Raw genomic sequence first — 21,667 nt, 5'->3', positions numbered from 1 at the left:
TTTCTGCATTACATTGTTGTTCGTTTATAGTCAGTCTACTAAAGTTAACAAATAAAATCATACATAATAATAGAGAAACAAGAGAAAACAGGTTGAAATATAATTAATTCTCTCCAGATAATTTTGAGGCACTACTGCATTACATTATAGTTAGCTTGTAGTTAGTACTTAAAAGTCGGTTCTTAACATTACATTGTAGTTAGCTTATAGTCAGTCTATAAAAGAAAACTAGAAGTGAATTTTTCTCTAGTCGACCACAAAATTGTTGGCAGGGAATAGACTCAGAACCATTTTATTAGTCTATTTAGCTATGTCCGTCCATGTAAACCTTGTAATCAAGCTACAGGTCGCAATTTTGAAGAGAATTCAATGAAATTTGGTATATGTTCTTCTATTTTGCAGGGACGAAGCCTATAAAATGGTTAAAATCGGTCTATAATTTCACCTAACCCCCGTACAACTTAACCCTCGAATATAATTATGAAAAACCCTATTCGCCGGGTTCAGTTGTATGGGGGCTAGGTGAAATAGACCGATGTTAATCATTTTCAATAGGCTTCGTCTACGGTATAATAGAAGATCATGTGCCAAATTTCATTGAATTATCTTCAAAATTGCGACCTGTACTTTAACTAAAATGTATTCGGGGGTACAGTTGTATGGGGCCTAAGTTAAATAATGGACCGATCTTAACCATTTTTAATAGGGTTCGTCTCAGGGACAATAGAAGATCATGTACCAAATTTCATTTTGATAACAAGGTTTACATATGTACCAATTTTGTACCAATATGTACCAATTTTGATTTCGCAGGCTAAAATTTGTGTGTAATAAAAAAACTCAACGTACAAAAATTTTGTTGATTGTAAAAGGGGAAATTCAAATGAGAAAACAAGTAGGAAAGTATAGTCGGGCTTGGCCGACCATATAATACCCTACACCATGAGTATATTTTTAAAATTTTTATTTTTTGTAAAGAAACTTTTATGATAAATATTACCATAATTCCAAAATATTTAAGCCATTTATTGATAAAAAACTAAAATTTTTAAATGAGGCTTTATATAGGTCAAATATGGGCCGATCCTCGGTAAATTTGGGAAAAGGATATATTTCTAAATAACAGTTAGTTTTGTTGAGTTTCATTGCGATACAAATGGTTACAAGTCAATTTTAGACGTTTAAGCTATTTTTTGAAGGGGGGTTTGTATGGGGGCTAGGATCAAATATAGGCCGATCCTTACGAAAATCTGCAGTGTCATTTATACTTATATAAAACTTATTTGTGCCAATTTTTAGAGAGATAGCAGAATATTTGACGTAATTATGGCATAAAAAGTTCAAATCGGGAGGAACGGTTGTATGGGGGCTAGGTGAAATAATGGACCGATTTTAACCATTTTCAATAGGCTTCGTCCTTGTGCCAAAAAACATGTTTGGTTCAAATTGCGGCCTGTACCTTGCGCATAAGGTTTACATGGACAGCCAGCCAGCCGGACAGACGGACGGACATGTCTTAAACGACTCAAAAAATGATTCTGAATCGATCGGTATACTTTAAGATGGGTATTGGACCAATATTTTTGTATGTTACAAACATCAGCACAAACTTATAATACCCTCCCCACTATAGTGGTGTAGGGTATAATAAAATAGATATGATATTAAGGTAAACGACAGTATATTTATATATTTTTTTTACTATCAGATATGACACATTGGAGAAAATACCTCATCCAAAAGTAAATAAAAATTCATAAAGATGACTACCTAGAGTATAACAAAAACAAACCATACGTATGTACAGTTCTGTGCAAAATAATAGACTTATTTTTATTTGGTAAATATTTTCCGTTATGATTGATATTAAAAAAATTATTGTTTAAAAGAGATACACCAATCACAAATTTTTGGTTTTTTTTATAAATTTATTTAAATAAAAAATTTAAAATATTCAATATATAATATGTCAAGTTAATTCAATAACCTGAATGACCGCCATTGTTGCTTAAAACGCACTTAACTATTCTGTTCTATATAGAAATTGCTTACCATTTCTTTTTAACATCTTCGCAAAGTTGATTTTTATTCCGAAATGTCTTCCATCTTTTCGTAACAAAATATTATTTTATAATATTTTTTTAACTATAACATTTCATTTATCTTACATTAAATTATTTTCATAAAATTTATCCAAATTATAAGATAAACTTAAACAAAATATGTAATCCTGACAATATCAAAAGTAACGGTACCAAAAATTCTTAAGAGAATATTTTTCAACAGTGTTAAATCGAAAATACTTAAAATACAATAGACTATTATATTGCTCAGCACTGTAGGTATATATTTATAAACATTGGCCAACAGATTTTTTTATATTTCTTAATTTTTAGCGTCACACTTTTTGGGTAAAGATTCTACAAATACACATTAAAAACACACAATAGAGAAAATAGCTTTTTGTTTTCCTTTTGATTTTTCATCATTTTGCTCTAAATAATTTTTTTTATAAAAAATAAAATAATAAAGAAGCACAGTGACTAATTGGATCTAGATTTTGGTGTATCAAATAAATATCTGTGCATCTTTTCTAAGTACATTTTATTTTTTTGTTTAATTCGAAAAAAATATCAAACTGTTTTAATCTCTACACTTAATTTTAATGATATCAATAGGTATAATCAAATTACTTGAAAGTCCATAACTCACACATACAGTATCATGATGAACTTTGTGATTAATAACTGTCATACAAACACAGCACTGCTCATATGTATTTGACCCGATCCCCCATATATAACCTCCTAATAAAACCAGTTTTTCATAAATAAATCAATTAAATTTATATATCAGAATTTAGATAATTCTTTTAATAACCTTTGGTCGACCATGGGCTACTATACTTTGTTACTAGTTTAGATTCACTTTGAATCACAAAAGGAAACAGTAACACTGCTTGAAATTTTTTAGTTGTTCAGATATTTTTAGTAAATTTGTAGTAGATATGTATAATATGTATATAACAGTTTTGATCGTATGTGTCCCACTGTCCGTGAGTGAACGTTAAAGCGCCAATATTCTCGGTGTTTTTGATGTACTAAACGGATTCACATAGTAATTTTTAAATAAACGCTCATACATGCAATAAAAAATCTAATCAAATCTATATGGGTATGAGCATGCTTGTAGATATACACTCACTAAATATTGGCAATGGCAAAGACGCAGCAAAACAGATGGCAAATGAACGTGTGCTCTAATTAATTTAGTATTTCTCGAGAAGCTTTCAGATCTAGGCGCAAAGTGCTATTTTAAAATAAAGAGAATTTTATATTATTTCTTTTGAAAATTTAGTTTTCATTTTTTAAACATAAGTGTTTTTTATTTCAATTTGGTAAAGTTAACAAATGACCACAATAGAAACATCAAGAAATCTGTTATTGAATAAAAATGATAACAAGTTGAATTATGAAATATCATTCGAATCAGACGATAGTGAAAATGAAATTCCTTATCATGCCAGAGAACATGCACAACCTTTTACTTATGGGAACTTGCCTAAAGGATTTAAGAGAAGTGATCTTAATCATGTAGACATAGAAGAATTGCCAGAGTCTTCAAAAGTATCTACGGCTTCACATTTTTTACCACCCAGCCCGCCTCTACAGAAGCGTGATTTAAATCATGTGTGTATTGAAGAGCTACCGGAATCTCCAAAAGCAAATAAGGCACCAACTATTTTTCCCCCAAGTCCCTCCATGTTGAGAAGAACCGGCCGACCAAGCATTTCTCCATCAAGGCCTGTTTTAAAGAAAACACCATCACGTGAAGAATTTGAGGAAATGCTACGAGAACGCAGAGAACAATCTCTGAGGGAACAAAACCATGCTATTCAAGAAGCTCAAAATGCTGCCATTCAAAAAGATTTGGACGAACTTCAGGAAAAATTAAACAAGCGGTCATTACAGTTACAATCATATGATGCAGCTGACGGTTATAAGGAAAATCCCTGTAGGGAGATTGTTAAACATGTGGAGACTGTCGATTTGCCAGATGAAAAAGATTATAACAATATTACTAAAAATGCATTATCAACTGCTATAGTTGAGGCACCCAGTAAATATGAGCCTGCACTTATTCTTGCCGAACCTAGTCGGCCGGAAACTCCAGCTTTTCCAGTTTCAAGCAAGTATTCAATTGAAGATCGTTGTGTTAGTCCCTACCCTATGGTAACACCCAGCTCCCCCTCACTTCAGCGATTGCAAACCGTTACATTTAGTACCAAGGAACGTCAATCACCACATAAATTTACAGCAGTAATGTCAACTAATAAAAAGGCAAAAGCTACTGAAAAACAAATTGCAGAAAAGCCACACGACGTAGCACCTCATTTAGTAAAATTTGCCAGAGATTCTTCGGAATATTGGTATAAACCACACATGACAAGAGAAGAAGCCGTAGCATTACTGCGACAAGCTCCACCAGGAACATTTATCATACGAAACTCAACAACATACAAAAACGCCTTTGGTTTGGTTTTAAGGGTTTCTAAAGCACCACAGGGTGTAGTAATACCTGAAAATAGTACTAACAGTGATGTACTAGTACGCCATTTTCTTTTAGAACCAACGACTCGAGGTGTACGTCTAAAAGGTTGTTCCAATGAACCCACGTTCACTTCACTGTCAGCTTTAGTTTACCAACACTCTATCAACCAGTTGGCTCTGCCCTGCAAACTTATTATTCCGACTCGAGACTTAATGCTCTCCCCAGAAGATGCCGAACTAATGCATCGTCAAAAACAACTTCTAGAACAAGGAGCTGCTTGCAATGTTTTGTATTTATTCAGCATGAATATGGAGTCACTGACCGGTGATGAAGCCATTCGTAAAACAGTGAATGAAATGTATGCGCAATCAGCTTTACCATCTCCTATAGAAGTGCATTTTAAAGTGTCACAAAACGGTATTACATTAACTGATAATAAAAGAATTATGTTCTTCCGCCGGCACTATACGCCTAACAATATTTCCCATATAGCAATGGATCCCGATAACCGTTTTTATACAGTTTTAGCCCTCGATGACGGCCTAGAACGCACCATTAATAAATCCATATTTGCATTTGTAGCACGCCCCTCCACAGGAAGCAGAGATAATCAATGCCACATATTTTGTGATCTGGCTGCAACACAACCAGCATCTGCAATTGTTTCATTCGCGCACAAAGTGCTACATTTCAACAAGAATAACCATCAAATGTTATAGATTAAGTGGTATATTAGTAAATACAAGTATTTTTTAAATTTTGTATTTAAAAAGTTATTACAATAAACATTTAAAATCAAGTCCACAACATTATTTTCGATCTCTCATAATCATCGCGTAGCGAAGCATATTATCCACGTCAGTACCAATAGAGGTTCTTGAAAGAAGAGAATGTGTTGAATCCGTTTTCGAGAAAAACATTTCGCCATCATATTGAGACCAATGACTTTGCTTGAAGTTCTCATTGACCCGTTTCAGCTGTTGATTGATCTGTAAATAAAATTTTAGATTAGATTTTGCAAAATATTCTAAATTTGCATTTTTACAAACTTTGGTAACAAGGAGAGGAGAGTTGTTACTATTAAAAAGAGCTGCCGAAAATTCATGGATATTTTCCGGTGTTTTGTTGATCAGTTCATGGAGAAAAATACGGATTATTGCTCTCAACTATGTTTAAAAAAATAATAAAAACAAAAAAAAAAAAATATTCAAATAATATATGTTAGAAACACAATTTTCAAAAATCGATTTGGATGAAATTTGAAACAAAATTGATCATACAAGGGTTTTTTCAAATAAGTGTAACTTTTTACTTATTAGTCCTAGAAAGAATTGTCTTTAGATATCTAATTCTTCAACGTTTTTATTCTTCTAATACATTTTTTTGTGTTTTTAAAATATCTAATATATAATAATATAAAAAAGAAAACAACATGAACTTTGAAAACCATTGTTTGGCGCGCAACAAAATAGCTAAGCAGTAGTAGAACAATTAACTAACAAACCGAAGTCCCTGGTTCGTATTCTAACTGGCTATTTTTTACTATTTTTTACTGCTTACTCAACATCTTTGTAAACAAAACTAACTTCCTATTTGTAAGCGAGCGTAGAAGTACTTGCATCCAATGACATCACCGTGTTAAAATAATAAGTTAAAATGCTAATGAAGAAGTAGTGAAAAAAGGTTTTACATATTAGCATTTTAACTCATTACTTTTAAATGTAAGATTTTCCTGGGAGTAATACTTCCCATCACGACTGATATTCTTGTAAATTTTTTTTAAAGAGTTTAAGACCAATAAAGCATCATTCAATAGCACGTCGTCATTATTTTACTAATTTTTACTATTTTACTAATTATTTGAATCAATTCATTTCGTATTCAAAATTTTTAAAAATTAAATATTAAGTGGTAGTTTTGTATAAAAAAAGTTATGATATTAAATAATAAAACAAATTTTGGAAAATATACATAAAAAACATAAAATTTACTGAATCACCAAAAGGCCTATACAATGTAAAAAGGGGTATTAATGAAAGTGGTATATAGAAAAAAAGTATTAGCTTTCCAAGCATATTAAATTTTTATCAAAAAAGTGATTTCTAAATATTTACTTTATGCCAAGATTACTTATTTGAGACTCTTACCCCTAATAACACAATGTCTAGTTATTCTTTATCTTAAGGTTAAATTGACAGTTTTCATACAAAAAATATTTTAATCGGCAGAATAACTTTCGGTTAAGCGATAACCAGAGGTGGAGTTAACGGGGCTTAATGTGCAATGTATTTAACAACAAATAGGATTTTTTCTTTCGAATCGAGTTAGAGAATAACTCCAGTATTTACTATTAAAAGTAAAATTTTAAACCAATTTGAAAAAATATAACCTATAACACCCTCTAAGTAGATATGTAACTATGTTTAAAACTTGGTCCAGTCGTCCAGGCATGATTGACGAACAAACAAACAAACGACAGACTTACAGGGATTTGTATAACGTATATCGGAGCATAATACTAAGAAATCTTAATTAAAAATCATAATGACGGATCACAATGATAAACAAATCTAAAGATAAAGTATGCATAACTTTTTTCCTCTCCACCTGAATTGGTCTTTTGATCCAAAAATTGGTTTTCAGGCCCAGAGTGTGTAGTTTGATTTAAATAAAATTTGATGGGAATATTTCTTTACATACTAATATAATATCCACAATTTTTTTCAAATTAATTTGACAAATTTTTGGACAGACAACGCATAATTGATCAGGAGAAAATTCTGCGAAAATCTCCTAATTAAAGAAAGCAAAATAAACACGAAATATTTATTAGTAGTACACAGAAAAAACAAATTCATATCTGGAATGAATTTGGTAATAAATATTATGAATCGAACATGGCTTTTTTTCCAAACCATTTTCATTCATAATATTAAAAGTTCATAATATATATGAATTTGTACATGACGGAATTTTTTTAAATTTTTACTTTTTTTCTAGTTCATTATCTACTAATATATTTTCATATTTAGTAGATAGTAATCCTATATTAGCAAATTTTGTGTAATAAAAAACATAAATTGAAATATTTAACAACAAACTCTTAAATAACAAAACAACAGCAAACATTGTAAAACATATATTGTTCTTAACATCTGGCCAATTTCGCGAATATTTCGTCGATTTTAATCAGAAAATCATAAAGAAATAACAAAATTTTCAAAGAAAATTTCAAACATTTTTAACAAAAATAAAAATATAATTTAAGTTAGAAATATTCTATGGTTCTAGATTTTGTTTTGAAAAAATTCATATAATTTAGGAACTTATTCATAAATGTTATTATTTTTTGTCAATGAAAACAGTTCACAACATTTATGCTGAAACTTTTTTTCTGTGTATGTGATTTTAATTATATTTTTTTTGGATTAATTATATCGAGAAACACTTTTATAAAACTTTGTAATTTTGTCATTTCTAAAATTATTTTGATTAAATTAATGTAATTGTAATGACCAGGGCAAGGATTTCTATTCAAATGCATGTTTATAGTCAGTTACTCAAAACAACTTTTAACTAGTTTTCTTTTCGAATCAAATAATTTGCAACAAAATGGCATCGATTTGATGTATGCAACATCAAATCGATGCCATCGATGTTGTTATAAATGCATAAATAGCAAATTTTGCTTTAAATTTTTCTAAAACAAATTGTTTTGTTTCCTCTGTATTTTAAATTTTTACAACAAATTTGGTATTTACATATTAAGACTTTTATACCCTTCACCTTCGTGAGAAGGGTATATATAAGTTTGTCATTCCGTTTGTAATTTCTATAATATAATTTTCCGACCCTATAAAGTATATATATTCTGGATTCAAAAAGTACCTTTTGAAGAACGAAAAAGTACCAAAAAGTCCCCTTTTATAGATTCTCATTTACTCCGGCTCTACATACTTAATTTCATGTTTCTAGGTTCAATATTATGCAAAAGTCCAAAAAGTACCTTTTGTAGAACGAAACAGTACCAAAAAGTTTCACTTTATAGATTCTCATTTACTCCGGGCTCTACATGCTTAATTTCATGTTTCTAGGTTCAATATTATACAAAAATCCAAACAGTACCTTTTGAAGAACGAAAAAGTACCAAAAGTCCCCTTTTATAGGTTCTCACTTAATCCATCCTCTACATACTTAATTTCATGCTTCTAGGTTCAATATTATAGGAAATTCAAAAAGTACCTTTTGTAGAACGAAAAAATACCAAAAAGTCCCCTTTTATAGATTCTCATTTACTCCGGGCTCTACATTCTTAATTTCATGTTTCTTGGTTCAATATTATAGGAAATTCAAAAAGTATCTTTTGAAGAACGAAAAAGTACCAAAAAGTCCCCTTTTATAGATTCTCATTTACTCCGGGCTCTACATGCTTAATTTCATGTTTCTAGGTTCAATATTATACAAAAATCCAAAAAGTACCTTTTGAAGAACGAAAAAGTACCAAAAGTCCCCTTTTATAGGTTCTCACTTAATCCATCCTCTACATAATTAATTTCATGTTTCTAGGTTCAATATTATAGGAAATTCAAAAAGTACCTTTTGAAGAACGAAAAAGTACCAAAAAGTCCCCTTTTATAGATTCTCATTTACTCCGGGCTCTACATACTTAATTTCATGTTTCTAGGTTCAATATTATAGGAAATTCAAAAAGTACCTTTTGAAGAACGAAAAAGTACCAAAAAGTCCCCTTTTATAGATTCCCATTTACTCTAGGTTAAATTTTATAGAAAACTCAAAAAGTACCTTTTGTAGAACGAAAAAGTACCAAAAAGTCCGCTTTTACAGATTCTCATTTACTACGTGCTCTACATGCTTAATTTCATGTTTCTAGGTTCAATATTATAAAAAATTAAAAAAGTACTAGTCGAAGTACGAAAAAGTACCAAAAAGTCCCCTTTTTTTAGATTCTCACTTACTCCGGGCTCTACATGCTTAATTTTATGCTTCTAGGTTTAATTTTAAAGAAAACTCAAAAAAATACCTGTGTAGAACGAAAAAGTACTGAATAGTCTCTTTATTATTAATTTCATGTTTCGATTTCAATATCAAAGAAAACTCAAAAACTACCAGATGGAGAATGAAAAAGTACCACAAAATATCACTTGGTACCGGGTTTCCTAATAACACCTCATTAGCATATTTAGTGTTTCTAAATCTAAAAAGTTTATCTAAATTGGATCATTGTGTTTGAATAAAATCAAATTTCCAGTTTTTACCCCTTTTGGTACTTTTTTTCTACCCATTAACGAAATAAAAATTATATTCCAAAATATTGCAACATCGTAGTGGGAGCCCGTTATTACGTATTTATATGTATAAGATAATAAACCAAAATCAATGTTTTATGAAAAAAGTACCAAAAATAGGTACAATTTTCACCCCTTAAACATCCTAATAACCAAAAAGTACTAAATTTATATTTTTATTTTTTCGTCAAGTTATGAAGGAGTCAAAAATATTGTTTGAATGTTCACTGGTTTAAAAGATACATGGGGTGCAAAAAAAGTAAAAGTAAATGAACGACGATAAGCTTTAAACTATTTTTGTATCTTTTCTAGTTTAGGAGATATGAGGTTACCGATTTTACCCGTTTTTACCCTTTTTTACCCCCTAAACATTCGAATTTCCAAAAATCCCGTCTTAGTGGATCTATTTGGTGGGAGACCAACCCCCTGTCCAAATTTCAGCTCTTTAGCTTTAACCGTTTAGGCTGTGCGATGATGAATCAGTCAATCAGTCAGTCAGTAACGTTAGAATTTTATATATATAGATTGTCATTCCGTTTGTAATTTCTTCTTTTTGAATTTTCTATAATATTGAACCTAGAAAAATGAAATTAACTTTTGGTACTTTTTTTGTTTTTTAAAAGGTACTTTTTGAATTTTCTATAATAGATATATGAAATCAACTATGTAGAGTCTGAATTAGATGAGAACCCATAAAAGGGATCTTATTGGTACTTTTTTGTTTTTCAAAAGGTACTTTTTAAGTTTTCTATAGTAATGAACTTATAAACTTGAAATTAAGTATTTAAAGCCCGGATTCGACAAAAACAAATCAAAGGGGATTTTTTGGTAATTTTTTTCTACAGAAGGTACTTTTTGAATTTTCTATAATAAAGAACCCAGAAACATGAAATTAAGTATGTAGAGCCCGAATTAGAACAAATCAATGGGAATTAGGTGAGGAAAGAGTGAACTTTTTGTTATTGTTTTTGTTGTTTAAAAGGTACTTTCTTGATTTTTCTATAATATTGAACATATAAATATAAAATTAAGTATGTAGAGTCTGAATTAGGTGAGAACCCATAAAAGGGAACTTTTGCATACTTTTTCGTTATTCAAAAGGTACTCTTTTGAATTTTAAATCACATTGCTAGTAGTTTTCAACAGATAATATTGATTTCGCAGTTACTCAAGTGTTTCTGAAAATATCGTGGAGTTTGCACACATATGTATATGTATTAATGTATACATCATGTGGGTTGAATGAAAAAAATTAAATTAAAAATCAAACAAAAAATTTATAAAGCGAAATTCGAAGAATAAAGTACTCAAATTCGTAAATTTTTTATTTAAAAATTTCAGGACTTCTCTTAAAAAATAATATACTCACCCCTATTCTGCATTTCAATTCATATCGAAATTTTCTCCAATTCGGCATTCTGCATTTCGATTCGAAGCTCCGTCACCTTAATAACAACTTACAAAAACGTTGTTACGACCGAAATGCAGAATACACACAATAAAATGCAATTGCTTCTTCTTTTTCTTAAGATTCCGTTTTTTGTTGGAATACCAATTTTCAATCGTTGCGATCGAAAAACATTAATAAATATTTGCAAGATTTCCAAACAATTATTTTACTAAAACAATAACGCAAGTTATTTGTATTTGTACTGAAATTCAAACAAATATTTTATTTAAATTATTTATTATATTTTGGCAATAATAATACACAAAATTCCTTATTGAATCTATAAAGATTTTGTTATCAGTAAAAATATTTACTGAAAATTAAATTTATTTCAATAGAGTGTTTGTTAGATAACTAATTCGTTATAAACCCAAATAAAAATATTTATAAAAATCGAAATTAAATTTAAGCAAACGGTTGTTTAGAAAATAATTGTGCATATTTTTATCTGTGTACTTAGAAGCAAACGTCAAACGCTTGTATGCTTAAACTAAAAAAAACAAACAAAGCATTTATCCTCATTTTGACGATTTTCATTGTCAAAAATGGCCTTTTGACGATTTTCTTAAAAAGGAATTTTTATAAAAAATTTTCATATGTTTTAGTATAATTTTTTCTATTACTTAAAAAAAATCGACACATATTTGAAATATTTTAAGTTTAAAATTAATAAATATAAATAAAATAAAAGACAATTTATTTACACGTTTAAACAGTTAAATCATTCTGGCATCGATTATATTTTTTCACTATAGTTCAGACGACCACTTTTTTGGCCAAAAACTAAAAATGTGTTAAAAAATATTTTAGATATACATATTATGCATAAAAAGGAAGTGTATTGACAGAAAAATATTCCAATTTACATAGTTATGAAATTTAAATTTTTACAGAAGTTTACAATGGAATATTTATTTTATAACTTTTTTTATATCAAATTAATCGAATACATAACTATTTAACATTATTATTTTATTCTTCAATATTTAACGATATTTGCTAAATTTTGAAATATTTAAAAACACCTTACAACAAAAAGTTAGTTTTCCCGAAAATTGCAAAAAATTGCCAGTTGGAATAAAATCCCACTTTTTCCGACAGACCGATTCTTAAGGTTTCATCTTGGGAAGAGGTCGAACTTTTTTTAAAAGCTTATATGAAGTTGGTGATCGTAAAGATTTAAGAAGTTTTACCAAATTCTTTTTGGGTCAGATTTTTGATCCATAGCGCTTTGTAACCATAAAATCATAATTATACATGATTTGAGTCTTTTAGATCACATTATATGCCTTATTTTTATATTTTTAATTTAAATAAATTAATTTAATCATATCACAATGTTTACAGAAACTCGATATAAGGAATTCAGAAATATACAGATAATAAAATCAATTGAAATTAATAAAAATATCGATTAACAGAAGTATCGATAGTTGAACTAAAGTATAAAAAATTAGTATAAATACCATGGAATATGTTTATTATCTGTAACAAATAGTTTGATGGTTTAATGACTCGATTGACCAAATTCGTCAAATTCACGAAATTTTACGATTTTGCAACCAAATCATCTGGCAACTACGGTTATAATTTTAACATACATATATTTATAATCGGAATTATTAATTTAAGACTAGCGAACTCCATTTTTATAATTAATAGGCAAGGCGATTTTTTGTGACCCCTTTTACTCCTACAGTATACATCCGATATATGAACAAAATATATCATTTTAAAGGATTTTGTATATTAATAAGATCGGTTAAGAATTGTGGGAGTTAAAAGTTAGAAACAAAAGTCACACGTATGTATGGTTGAACTATAAAAAACAAATAAAACAAGAAAAAAACAAGTAAGATTTCTATATTTGGCTGTGCCGAAACTTATATACCCTTCACCAAGTATGTTTTTAAAAATCGTTTTTATTTATTTTGTATCTCTGCACACATGTCACACATAAAATACACACAAACAAATATAAACTGTAGCAGAACGAAATATTAACCGTTGTACTGTACTACCACCGTCAAACTGTATTACCGCCCTCAAACAAATATAACTAATTAACTAACATGGATCGATTTTGCTGATTTTCAATAGGAAACTTCTCGAAAGCATGTCTGAGAGAATTATTGAAGATTTGGATCTCGAAGATATCTGGAGTCTTCATAAAATTAATTTCAACAGACATACAGATGGACATGGCTTAATCGACTCTGCTATTTATAAGGATCCAGAATATATATACTTTATAGGGTCGGAAAATTATATTATAGAAATTACAACCGGAATGACAAACTTATATATATCCTTCTCACGAAGGTGAAGGGTATAAAAAGTAAGACTTCTATATTTGGCTGTATACTTTTCACCATGATGTGTACGAACTTTATTACAAAAAAAACCAATTGCAAAACGTTAAGGTACCAAAAAGTACACTTTTATGTGTTCCGATCTAATCCGGACTCTATATACTTAATTTCATGTTTCTAGGTTCAATATTATATAAAATTAAAAAAGTACCTTTTGTAGAACGAAAATGTAGCAAAAAGTCCCCTTTTATGGGTTCTCATCTAATTCCAAATCTTAATTTCATGTTCCAAGGTTCAATATTATAGAATATTCAGAAAATACCCTTTAAAAAACGAAAAAGTATCAAAAAGTTCCCTTTAATAGGTTGTCACCTAATTCAGACTCTACATACTTAATTTCATATTTCTAGGTTCAAAAAGTACCATTTAAGCAAAAAAGTACCAAAAAGTTCCCTTTTATGGCTTTTTACTTAAACCAGGCTCCAAATAAATAATTTTATGTTTCTAGCCAATAACCAGTGTTGCACTTCATGTGTAATTACACATATTGTGTGTAATTTTTATTTCCATGTGTAGCCCATGTGTAATTGGTCTAATGTGTAAATTATGTGTAATTTAAAATCTCATTTTATTTACATAAGTATTACTTATTTTATATCAAATTTGTCCTTTCAAACACTGGTTTTGGTTGTCATTTCTATTCGCTCTTTTCTACATAAAAAGAGGTACAAATCCCCAAAAATTGTGGACCAAATGGGCCAAAAATATATAAGTGTGTAAAAGTTACGTTGTTTTTTAGATCTAGTTAAATAATAATGTATTTTAGGGATGACTGGAAGAAATGGCTCCAGATTCAAATATGATTGGCTAAATAAATCGGAATTTAAAGGCTGGCTCAAGGCGAATTCATATAAGGTGGTGTTAATCAATCAGCTGATAATTTTTTTCTTAATTCGCCTGGTTTTCCTAGCTGTCAAAGTTTGTTATTGCTTACATTTTTATATTTAAAAATTTCCGTTAAACAGAGAAAAACTTCGTTAATATTTTGAATAATTTAAGTAAGAAATCTGAAAATACCAAACATCTCGTAAACAAATATAATTTTATTTAAATAATGGCATAATTGGTATGTATACAAATATGTTATTTAAGAGAAATATTTTTTCTATTAAATGTTAACATATTACAAAATATTGTTTTATATTTTATATAAAAATTGTGTAGATAACGTGATTAACTAAAAAAAATCTCTTCCGGAACACTTAATATTAAGAAACGCATACGAAGTATTTACCCGGCTGGCGGCAACTGTCTTCTACGTTATGGCTTAATTTTTAAATCTATTAAATGTTAACAAATTAAACAATATTGTTTTATATATACACTATGTTGATAAAAAGTTTAACTGAAAAAAGTCTGTTCCGGAACGCTTTATATAACAAAACCCATATGAGGAATTTACCCGTCCCGCGGCTGCACCATTATGGCCAAATATTGAAAATTACTCCGCCGGAGTAGAATTATACATTCGCAACAAGTATTCATTCCTTCGTAATATAATATTTTCATGAATACCTATGTACTTTTTTTTTTGTTTATTTTTCACAAAAAATGAAGTTTTACTTTAATCTTTATTTTTAATATAATATAAACATATTACAAAAATTTTTCATGAAATGAATTCTCCGTACATATGGTTTTTGACATTTACGAAAACCAAAAGCAAAAACAAAATACATGGGAAATGTTGTTGTTGCAGAACTGCCACCACCTTATCTGAATTCGCCTTGGGCTGGCTGGTGCAACAAAAAATTAATGTGCCATAAGCCAATTTTATCTAGAACTTTAAAAACAAATTTTCACAAAGTTGCAGCTGCTGCCATTAAATCGACTAATCATCTTTCGCCCAAGAATTGTACGAAAAATTAAAAATACTTGTTCAATTCACAATCGATGTTGTAGCGTTGTATGTCAGTAGCTGCTACAATAGTCATAACAATGTTGTTGGTATTTTCTATGCAAAAGTTCTATACAACTCTTACGACAATTTTTCATATGTTTTTCGAATGTCGTAAGAAAATTCAGTGTTGTCAATTGTTTATTTCAGCATATAAATAAAAATTTCAATCGATTTTGGCATAAAAAACGATAAAGTGGTAACACAGAAATTACAAACAAACAGCTGTTTACCAAAACAAAAATAAAATTTTTTAAAAAACTGTTTATTTATTAGTTTAAAATGTGGAATAATGAAAATAATAGAATTTTAAATAAAAAGAAATTAATTTGGTTTTTTTTGCTCGTTTAATTAGATTAATATTACTTGGTTTTTATACTTTTCACATTGTATGTTTTAATTGTTCTTTTTTATTTTGAACATAAACTTATGACTTTCTACAAAAATCTGTTCACAATCACGTTTACTACACTTTAGTAGATACAATATACAACTTGATTGTGAATTGAACAAATGTTGTAGTGTACTTTTTGTATATAAGAGCAATGTTTTTGCTAAATGTATGGATATCAGAATTTGGTAATGAGTTATGTACGTTTAAGTGATTTTCGGGAGAGAACCTTGTATGGGAGCTGTGACCAAGGATACAAAAATAGTATTTATGGCAAATATTTAATGGGTATCACTATTTTGTAATGAGTTATGTGCCTTTAAGTGTTTTTCTGGAAGCAACCTTGTTTGGGAGCTATGACCAGTTATAAACCGATCGAAAAAAATTACTATATTATTTCTCTGTACATGAGCAACACTTGTCCCAAACTTTATATGGATATCTTAATATAGTAATTAGTTATTTGCGTTGAAGTGATTTTCGGGAGGGGACCTTGTATGGGAGCTATGACCAATTATGGACCGATCCAAAAAAACTTTCGTTGTAATATTACTGTATATAAGAGCAATACTTGTTCCAAATTTTATGGATATCTTCATTTAGTAATGAGTTATGTGCGTCTATGTAATTTTCGGGAGGAGACCTTGTACGGGAGCTATGACCAATTATGGACCGATCCACAAATATTTTTTTTCTGAATGAATTCTATTGGCATAAGATTTTAATATGTTAAATTTTGTGAAGATATCGACATTGTGAAGGAAGATATCCACAAAAAATCCATTTTGCGGGAATATGTACTCTTGAGTAGAAACAAATGTATGGTGATTTTCATGGAATTATCTTGACTAGTATTCGAGAATATTACATCCGAATGTTTAAAAATCAGAAAAATTGCAATTTACTTAAAATATTAAGTTTTTGTTCTTCCGAAATCATTGTTTTTGTTAATTGTGTTTTCTCACTTATAACATGAGTTTAATTGGCAATAACACTCACTTAAACTAAGATAAGTAACTTTACTGATAACTGAAAAACACGAAACATATAAAACCAGATTTAACCAAAGAATGGAGATTTCTTTATCAGAAAAAACTCGTCTTAAAAACAAAAATAAAAGTATTATTTCACAAAAAATGGTTTGTTATTAAAAATTTATCACTGTCTGGAATTCGGAATTAGTTGATATTGACCCAATTGCTAACTAAAGACCCTCTTCAAAAAATCTTCCGGATGTTCATACGTTTTTCATTTAAGAAAAAATTCGTTTTCACCGACTATGAAAACCGAACAAAGTTCGGGTTCGGCCGAACTTTTAATTTTCCGAAATTCGAGTTCGGTACCGAACGAAATTTTGAGTTCGGTCGGATTCTAGTAGTTATAAAGAATCGCTATACTACTATTTTAAGCCAGTTGTGTGCTTTAAAGTCGATGGGGGTAGGATTAACATGATCCTATGGTTATAAAATGTTTTTAACAGTTTTTAGGTCTATAAACAACTTGTTTATGTAGGATTTCATCACTATTCTGGTATTTTAAAATAGTTATTTGCGTTAGAGTATTTTTAGGGGTACTCAATATGTGGTCAAATATGGACTGATACTCATAAAAATTAAGTTTATTAAAGTTTTGTTCATATAAAATTTCAAAGCTATACTAATATGTTTAATATACTTGCTCCAAATTTGATCAAGATTTCTAACTACTACATATTTATTTCGTTTAATCTCTTTTCCGAGGAGCCACTTGTATGTGAGCTATGAGAAATCGTGAACCTACACTTACTAAATTGTATACACTTCGTCCAGCAAAAAATAAAATTTCAGATAAAGAAACCATACAAAGTCCTAAAACCCGTCCTAAATATTCAACAGCATAATTTTTAAATTGTTTCACAACCAATATTAAAAAAGGAGAAAATTACTTTTAAAGCCACGATCGGCAACTCCTATACACAGTGTTTTTTTAGCCGTTACTAAATTTACACAGATTACCCACACGCATAGAAAACACAATTCAGTCTCATTTGAGCTGTCATAGAAGAAGGGATGGAAAATACTAATTATTGTTGCGTCTACACTACATATTTAGTAGTTTTTAGAATTATTAACTTTTTAAAATGTTCTTTTTCAACATAATTTCAAAATTATAATAATTAACCTTTAATATGTATATATTTAATTACAAATATATTTAGAAAACTATACATATATTTAAATATTTAAAATAAATATGTGCAAAACAGGGCAAAAAATATTTGCTACTTTTAAACTAAAATATATAAGTTTTGTGTTGCATTAATATTATTTCAAAATTTCAATTTTCCATAAATGCATTTTTGTGATGAGAGATGATGAGATGTGATTGATCATCATTGAGATGAGAGTACACTGATTTCTCATTTCTTGATTTTACACTCTTTCACTTATACAAGCGCGAAATCTAGTAGTATTTATCTGCCGATCCTGGTTTTAAAGATTTTAAAAATATGAAATACAAGATAAGTTATGAAGTTTTTCTTCTCCTGTAAAATTTAGAAAAGAGGACTTGTAACTTTTGCGTACTAAGCTGACAATATCTTACCCATAAAAGCATGATTTTATATTAAAGACATATTTTTCACTCTATTAGTGCATGTTTTGATGTTTTTCGCTTTAGTTTTTTATATTTTGTATATTAACTATATATATTTTTTTAATTTGTCTGCCAATTTTACAAATTTGTAAAAGTGAACTTAAAAACAGCAAATAATAAAGTAGCCCATTTTTATAGTTTTTTATTTAATAAAGAATTGAACAAAGTATACCAAGTAGTTCGACTCTCATATACAGGAAATTGCTCTCTCACATCTACGAGTGTCGTGTGAATTCGACTCTCTTGTGAGAAATTTAAACTTGTCAAGACACTCAAATGTTTAACTTACTTTTTTGGCCGCTTTCAAGGATTGTACGCGAAATTATGGTTGTGCACAAAAAATCTGTAATTTTTAAACATAATTTTATCTCACTTTTTACGCAAAATTTTGTTTAATTTTCCTAAACTAGAAAAAAATATTTTTTTTTTAATTATTGACATTTCATTTTTGTTTTTGGTATTGAAAATTCGAACAAATTTAAAATTTTAACTTTTTTATAAAACTATGTGCGTTTAGAATGCACCAATACATATAAATTTTTGTTACTGACACATATTTACCCAGCAATTCGATGGGACAGTCCCGAACTGACCACTTAACCTACCACTTGTGGTGGCGCCTAGCCACCTGACTACCCAGGTGACCGACCATTTTCACATGGGCTTGTCCTACGAGGAAGTCAATCATCACTCTACACCCTACAAAGAGACAATAAAGAGACGATTGCCTCCGCTCTCGCTTACAAAGGGGACACCAAAGTGACGACTGTCTTCATTCTCGATTACAAAGAGTTTATTTGTGACGAAAGACCAAAAACATACGAATTGGAGTCAGCCAGGTGGTAAGATATTAATACAACTAAAATTTGAAAATAATGTGACGATTTAACCAAAAGTTATAAATTTGAGTCAACCAGATGGTGGAATATTAGTAGAAATTAATAATAATTTATCCAAAAGATGGGTAAAATATCTACTTTCGGAAGTACAAAGCGGGAGTCCTAAAGTAACCTATTATATTATACTCTTAAAAGTTGTTTTTTGTTGTACTTCCGAAAGTATTTATTTTACCCATCTTTTGGAGAAATTATTATTACTTTCTACTAATATGCCACCATCTGGTTGACTCATATTTATATCTTTCGGGTAAATCGTCACATTATTGTCCCATAGTATTCTAGAGAGTAGACACTTGAAATTTTTAAATTTTAGTTTCATTAATATCTTACCACCTGTCTGACTCCAATTCGTATGTTTTTGGACTTTTGTCACAAACAGTGTTGCCACTTCATGTGTAATTACACATATTGTGTGTAATTTTTATTTCCATGTGTAGCCCATGTGTAATTGATCTCATGTGTAAATTATGTGTAATTAAAAATCTCATTGTATTTACATAAGTATCACTAATTTTATATCAAATTTGTTCTTTCAAACACTGGTTTTGGTTGTCATTTATTTTCGCTTTACAACACGTACATATATGTCATTTTCTTGCATATGCAACAGTTTGCACACTTGTTTGAATAATAAGTCAGTGTTTTTTATTAAAACAAAACGATCCACACACATACATAGAAATTTATTTTCCCTTTGCAACACTTAAGCAAAAAGTGTTCGTCCTTTTCTAATATATGCGATTTTTTGAAATTTGTTGAAAGCCGGTTAAAAAAAAGTGATTCACATACATACAAGTAAATGGTACATATACATATTTTTATATTCAAAAATAACGAAACAAGAAATAAGAAAATTTCTAAATAATCAAATTTAACTCAAACTAATTTCTAGTGGTAATTTTTTTCAAGTCCGTTGTTTTTTAGATCTCGTTAAATAATATTTTAGGGATGACTGGAAGAAATGGCTTCAGATTAAAAATCCATTTTGCGGGAATATGTACTCTTGAGTAGAAACAAATGTATGGTGATTTTCATGGAATTATCTTGACTAGTATTCGAGAATATTACATCCGAATGTTTAAAAAATGCTTATTTTTTTTCTAGGTTGTTTTAAATTTTGATTCATAACTTTTCCCGGTGAGTACCGATATTGCTAATTTTCAATACCAAACTGCTTAGGATAATAGTGAATATATTCGGTGAATTTGGCTGACTTCCCTTGCTTAGTTTAAACGTGAGCGTGTATAAGGCCGACAGACGGACGGACATAGCCAAATCGACTCGGAATTTGATAAGGACCCAGAATATATATACTTTGCTGGGTCTCAGATGAATATTTCTTGGTGTTACACAGGGAGTGACCCTCTATTACCACTGATGGTGGTGGAGGGTATAAAAACAATCATTCTTCAAGATTGATTGTAAATCTCCGTCATTCGACACAGATTTACAACAACTTGATAATGAATGGCGACAGCATGCTTGAAAAATTTGAACTTAGTGCAAGTCTATAACCAGAAGTATACTGGCCTAAAGTTTTTCAATTAAAATTTTTTTAGGAGAATGTTTGTTTCCCAATCTACAAAAAGTAATTCAGTTTATTTTAATATTACCTTCTTCAAATGCTTCTGCTGAAAGAATTTTTAGTAATTTGAAAAATTGCAAAACTGATTTAAGAAATTTTTACTAATGAAGGAATTTTAAGAAACGGTAAAGAAAACTATGAACCTAGTCAAGCAATTATCAAAAGAATTGGAATAGCTACTCTCACTCTGCTGCTCTGCCTTGTTCATATAAACAAGAGTACAATAACAAAATTTACCGTATGATTATGTATTTTGTTTTTTGCAATTTATGTTTGAGCTTGAAAAAATCTCATTTTTTGATGAAAATTTCAGAGATTATCCCGGATTTTTGCTCATATCTCCGGTATTTATAGACCGATTTTGCTGATTTTAAATAGCGATCTTCTCGAAAGCATGCCTAACAGAATTATTGAAGATTCGGATTTCGCCGATATCTGGGCTCCTCTTAAAACTGATTTCAACAAATACACAGACGGACATAGCGTAATCAACTCCGCTACCTATATGGATCGATAATATATATATACTTTGTGGGGTCAGAAAATTATATTATAGAAATTACAAACGGAATGACAAACAAT

The 21,667-nt window shown here is 29.4% G+C and overlaps 2 protein-coding genes across 3 annotated transcripts in view; one reads left to right on the top strand and one right to left on the bottom strand.

Annotated features, from left to right (window-relative positions):
- The first annotated feature begins 3,285 nt into the window (after nucleotides 1–3,285).
- On the top strand, nucleotides 3,286–5,270 carry LOC111686068 (tensin-1-like). Its single transcript, XM_023448366.2, has one exon. The coding sequence runs from the start codon at nucleotides 3,411–3,413 to the stop codon at nucleotides 5,268–5,270; it is 1,860 nt and encodes a 619-aa protein (XP_023304134.2). The 5' UTR covers nucleotides 3,286–3,410.
- Nucleotides 5,045–21,667, bottom strand: part of LOC111686069 — an 18,798-nt gene continuing 2,175 nt past the window's right edge. Inside the window, exons 1-3 of one of the 2 annotated variants that reach the window (XM_046949817.1) lie at nucleotides 11,227–11,278; nucleotides 5,601–5,717; nucleotides 5,045–5,540 (exon numbers count right to left, since the gene is read on the bottom strand). In XM_046949817.1, the coding sequence (XP_046805773.1) occupies nucleotides 5,361–5,540; nucleotides 5,601–5,717; nucleotides 11,227–11,274 (345 nt within the window). In that variant the 5' untranslated portion in view covers nucleotides 11,275–11,278 and the 3' untranslated portion in view covers nucleotides 5,045–5,360. Of the gene's footprint in view, nucleotides 5,541–5,600; nucleotides 5,718–11,226; nucleotides 11,279–21,667 lie in introns of those variants that run through there. The other variant, XM_046949816.1, reaches the window with a different exon arrangement.

The sequence above is a fragment of the Lucilia cuprina genome, chromosome 4, assembly GCF_022045245.1.
Source record: "Lucilia cuprina isolate Lc7/37 chromosome 4, ASM2204524v1, whole genome shotgun sequence".
Lineage (NCBI taxonomy): Eukaryota > Metazoa > Arthropoda > Insecta > Diptera > Calliphoridae > Lucilia > Lucilia cuprina.
Note: the sequence above shows the minus strand (reverse complement) of the source record. Positions and strands in the feature narration are given on the sequence as shown.